The 4194-nt window shown below is 51.8% G+C and overlaps 1 protein-coding gene across 1 annotated transcript; it reads left to right on the top strand.

Annotated features, from left to right (window-relative positions):
- The first annotated feature begins 483 nt into the window (after positions 1 to 483).
- On the top strand, positions 484 to 3287 carry H2BK1 (H2B.K variant histone 1). The gene is made up of 2 exons (XM_017876653.1): positions 484 to 672; positions 3051 to 3287. The coding sequence occupies exons 1-2, from the start codon at positions 556 to 558 to the stop codon at positions 3285 to 3287; spliced, it is 354 nt and encodes a 117-aa protein (XP_017732142.1). The 5' UTR covers positions 484 to 555.
- The last annotated feature ends 907 nt before the right edge of the window (positions 3288 to 4194 follow it).

Below are 4194 nucleotides of genomic sequence, written 5' to 3'. Positions count from 1 at the left end.
TCCCTTTTGTGCCAATGGCACCCATTTGTGCCAATAAGCGGCCTGTAGCTACTCAAGCCCTCCTCACCATGGGTACCACCACTTTTAGCCCCTTCACCCTTCTCTGGTGGTTTGATGTGAACCAGTCTTGTCTCTTCAGCTCCACTGGGGCCCAGTGGGGGAGGGAACCTGCATTCCTTCTGGAGTCCCCAGCACTCTGAACCGTGCTGGCACCTGTGTGCTCCGTGATTACAGGCTGGTGGGCTGTAGTTGGCCTGAACTTTTAACAAGTGCGTAAATACACTGGGAGATGGTTGGGCGGGGGAGGGGACCTGGTGAAGGGTTTCTTAATTCGGAGGGATTACTTGCTGGAGAGGAAGGAACAATTAGTCTCTTTTCAAGGTTAGCCCAGAGCATGTTCTGGATTGGGATTGAGTCACGCCCCTTACCTCCCACCCCCCCACTCTCCCAGGTGCATGTCCCCAGCCACACCTGGTGGGGCAGCTGACTTGATAAAAAGTAGCTCCGAGGGGGTGGGCGGGGGCTATTCGAGGAGCAGGAGGATGAGCGCTGAGTATGGACAGCGGCAGCAGCCCGGGGCCGTGGGGTCGCAGTTCTGGGAACAAAAAGTCCAAAAAGCGCTGTCGGCGCAAGGAATCCTACTCCATGTATATCTACAAGGTGCTGAAGCAGGTGAGTGCAGAGCAAGGATGTGTGTGTGGGATGCCCTCACAAAGCGCCTTGAAAGGGAACTGGCTGGAAGCGGGGACCCTGAGGTTAGTGTTGGCATTGGGGCAAGTGGCTCAGGCAGGCTGGGCCCGTCTTGAGGTAGCGGGACCTGATTTCTGAGGTCTCTACCTCTCAGGATCTTTGGCACCGGTGATAGGAGACAGTGTGCTCCCTGACACCCTCTAGAAGTTTATGGGAATGATGATGAGAATATGATTAGGTGGGACATAATATTTTTTTTTTTTTTTGACACGGAATCTCGCTCTGTCGCCCAGGCTGGAGTGCAGTGGCATGATCTCAGCTCACTGCAACCTCCACCTCCCGGGTTCACGCCATTCTCCTGCCTCAACCTCCCGAGTAGCTGGGACCACAGGTGCCCGCCACCACGCCCAGCTAATTTTTTGTATTTTTAGTAGAGACAGGGTTTCGTCGTGTTAGCCAGGATGGTCTTGACCTCCTGACCTTGTGATCCACCCACCTCGGCCTCCCAAAGTGTTGGGATTACAGGCGTGAGCCACCGCACCCGGCCCAGGTGGGACATAATTAAAGGACGAGGACCACACTTTCTGTGCCAGGCTGAAGGTGATCGGGTGCCAAACACATTATGATACAAAGTGTGTTGGTGGTGATTGAAGAGAGGAGTGTTCGGGGTGAACTGGAGTCTTGGGGAAGGTCTTCTGGACAAGTGGCACTCAGTTCTTTGAGGGGCTTAGGGTTTGTCCATGTTACAGACAAAAGAGCTTGAGGCCCCTAAAGGCTCCATGGGGTTCCTGCATCATGTGGCCTGGCAGTGGCAGTGTCCCAGCTTTCCCTGGCTTTGGGCAAGCCTCTAGCATCCTTCCTGTGTGTCTCTCTCCCCAACACACTGGGGCTGCAGGTGCCCTATATTCATGCATGAAAAGCCGCTTGGAACACTGACAATCAGTTTGTCTGGAGGATCCAAAGCCACTGCTCAGCAGGGCCAAGGCCAGGAGGAAGCGGGGGTAACCATGTGTTGCCCGCCCTGGGTCTCCAACCTGCTTGAAACTCTTACCCCTCTGTTAGGGCAGGCCCCAGAGGTAATGCCTGTCTCCAGTCCAAATCCCATTAGCAGTTTTAGTGAATTGACAACCTGGGTGCCTGGGAATGTTCTTGTAGGGTTGGGGGTGGGTGGGTCCAGCACTGATATGGGTTGGCTGAAGAGATGCACCAGATGACAGACTCCGGTGCCCTGAAGAAAGTGGGGTAGGAGTGGGTATCACTGAGCCCTGTGTCTTAGTCTGATTGCGAGGGGCAAAAATTGCAACTGATGGCTGAGACCAGGCCTGGACTCGCAGAGGAGAGTGCTGCTGAGGGATAACCCCTTGGCCTCCCGATGTGGGTGAGAGCCCTGAGGAGAACGGGGTGTGTTGACAGCAGAGGGGGCTTGGGCAGAACCAGCCTTGTGCCAGGCTCAGATTTGCTGCTGGCAGTCGAGATAAGAGGTGGCAGGGAGGGTGGGTGGGACAGAGCCTCTTGGTTCTAGTGCTGTCTCCATCTCTGACTCCATGTAGGTTGTGGGACAGTCATTTCTCTCCCACTTCACATCTGACCAGGTCTACCTACTCACATTTCAGGACTGCTGTCAGGTCCCATTGCTTTATTAGAGATCATTTAGTTCAAAAGCTTGTGACAGAGGAGGAAACTGAGGCCCAGAGAAAAGGGCCATATTTGAGGTCGTAGCAATTCACAATACAGCCACAGAACAGGACTCCTCCCTCCTGGTTCGGGGCTGCCACTGTCACATGCACATGCCCTCTGGTTATGTGCTCCACCAAGTTATGTGCACAAACCTTTTGACCCCACAGTCCCACCTCTGGAAATAACCTTCCCTATGCTCACACAAGATTCAAAGATGGACATTTACCATAGCACCATCTAATGACAAAAACAACAAAAAACACCCCAAACCCAAACCCAAACCCGGAATGTTCATGAAGAGAGGAATGGTGATAGGAAGTATGATACATCCATACCATGGAACATATGCAAATGTATCCATGAAACCAGCAAGATGCATGTGTAACTGGTCCCATTTGTTAAATGTAGATTCTTGTGCATGATCATACAGGGAACTTAATCATGTTACCTCTTGCAGTTGAAAACTTCTTTTAAAAAACTTGGATATACCATAGTAGTACAAAGAAAACACAAATCCCTATTTCCATGACTGTTGGCATCTGGGAAGGGGCTGGTGAGGAGCCTCCCTGCCTTCTGCCTCTGGCTTCCTAGAACCCCCAGCTCAGGAGTGAGGCTTGCAGTGTAGGCAGAACCCCACTCCCCCAGCCCCTTCCATTAACCGAGTGGTGCTGCCCTCTCTCCAGGTGCACCCTGACATCGGCATCTCTGCCAAGGCCATGAGCATCATGAACTCGTTTGTAAACGATGTGTTTGAGCGGCTGGCATGTGAGGCTGCCCGGCTGGCCCAATACTCGGGCCGGACCACCCTGACATCCCGAGAAGTCCAGACAGCCGTGCGTCTGCTGCTGCCTGGGGAGCTGGCCAAGCACGCTGTGTCCGAGGGCACCAAGGCTGTCACCAAGTACACCAGCTCCAAGTGACCCAGGGTCTGACAAAAATAAAGGCTGAACTGTTTCTGTGCACTGTGGTGATTTGAAAGAAGGGTGTGTGAGGCCAGGGTGTGGTCTGGAGCAAGGGTGTCCTCACTTCGAGGCTACCACAGGTGAAGCAGCACTTCTTCAGATGTCTTAGAAACTGCTTTCTAGGTGTATCCCGTGAGCAACGTGTGATAGCTTTGTAAACATGTGCATGTTCTATTTGGTAGTGAGCTGCAATAGGACCTGGGACTGGACTAGCATCTGGCTTTACTGCCAGCTGATTCCCTCTCTGGGCCTGAAATTCCTCCTTGTGTGGTCCTCTTTCAGGCTGTGGCTTCCCCATGTCATTTCCCACCAACTGTCATTGTGTCCTAGATGACAGACACTATTGTTTGAAGGGGCCGCACAGATCTATTCAAGATAAAAAACTGAAGGCCCAGACCAGCTTCTAAATAACCTGCCGAGATCAGTATGATTTTTCAGTTTCCCCTTTATTTCAGTACAAATCAGTGGGGATGTTTTTGAAATTCCTAACTTCCCCAATTTTATTTGGAAAATTTGAAACCCACAGAAAACTGCAAGAAGTACCATGGCCACTCCTATGTCCTTACCTAGATTTACTGCTCACCACTTAACCACTTGCTTTTCCTGTCTCATGCAGCCTCTGCTTATCTTGTGGGCACATGACCCATAAATCCTCTTCCAAGCTTGGACAGGATGAAGGGGTGGGATTTAGACAAACCTCCAATCCTCCTTTGTTCCCTTTGTAATTGGACAGACCTAGCTTGTGGTCGCTTTCATCTCCATGTATTGAAAAGGCATCGCCTTATAGTAAGTAATAGCTGACGTTCAGCGGCAGCTACCTAGGTCATGTGTATTTTCTCATACCTCAAGCCTCACCTCAAGGCTC

Source organism: Rhinopithecus bieti, unplaced genomic scaffold (assembly GCF_001698545.2).
Source record: "Rhinopithecus bieti isolate Rb0 unplaced genomic scaffold, ASM169854v2 scaffold_10656, whole genome shotgun sequence".
Lineage (NCBI taxonomy): Eukaryota > Metazoa > Chordata > Mammalia > Primates > Cercopithecidae > Rhinopithecus > Rhinopithecus bieti.
This window is presented reverse-complemented; position numbering and strand designations above follow the sequence as displayed.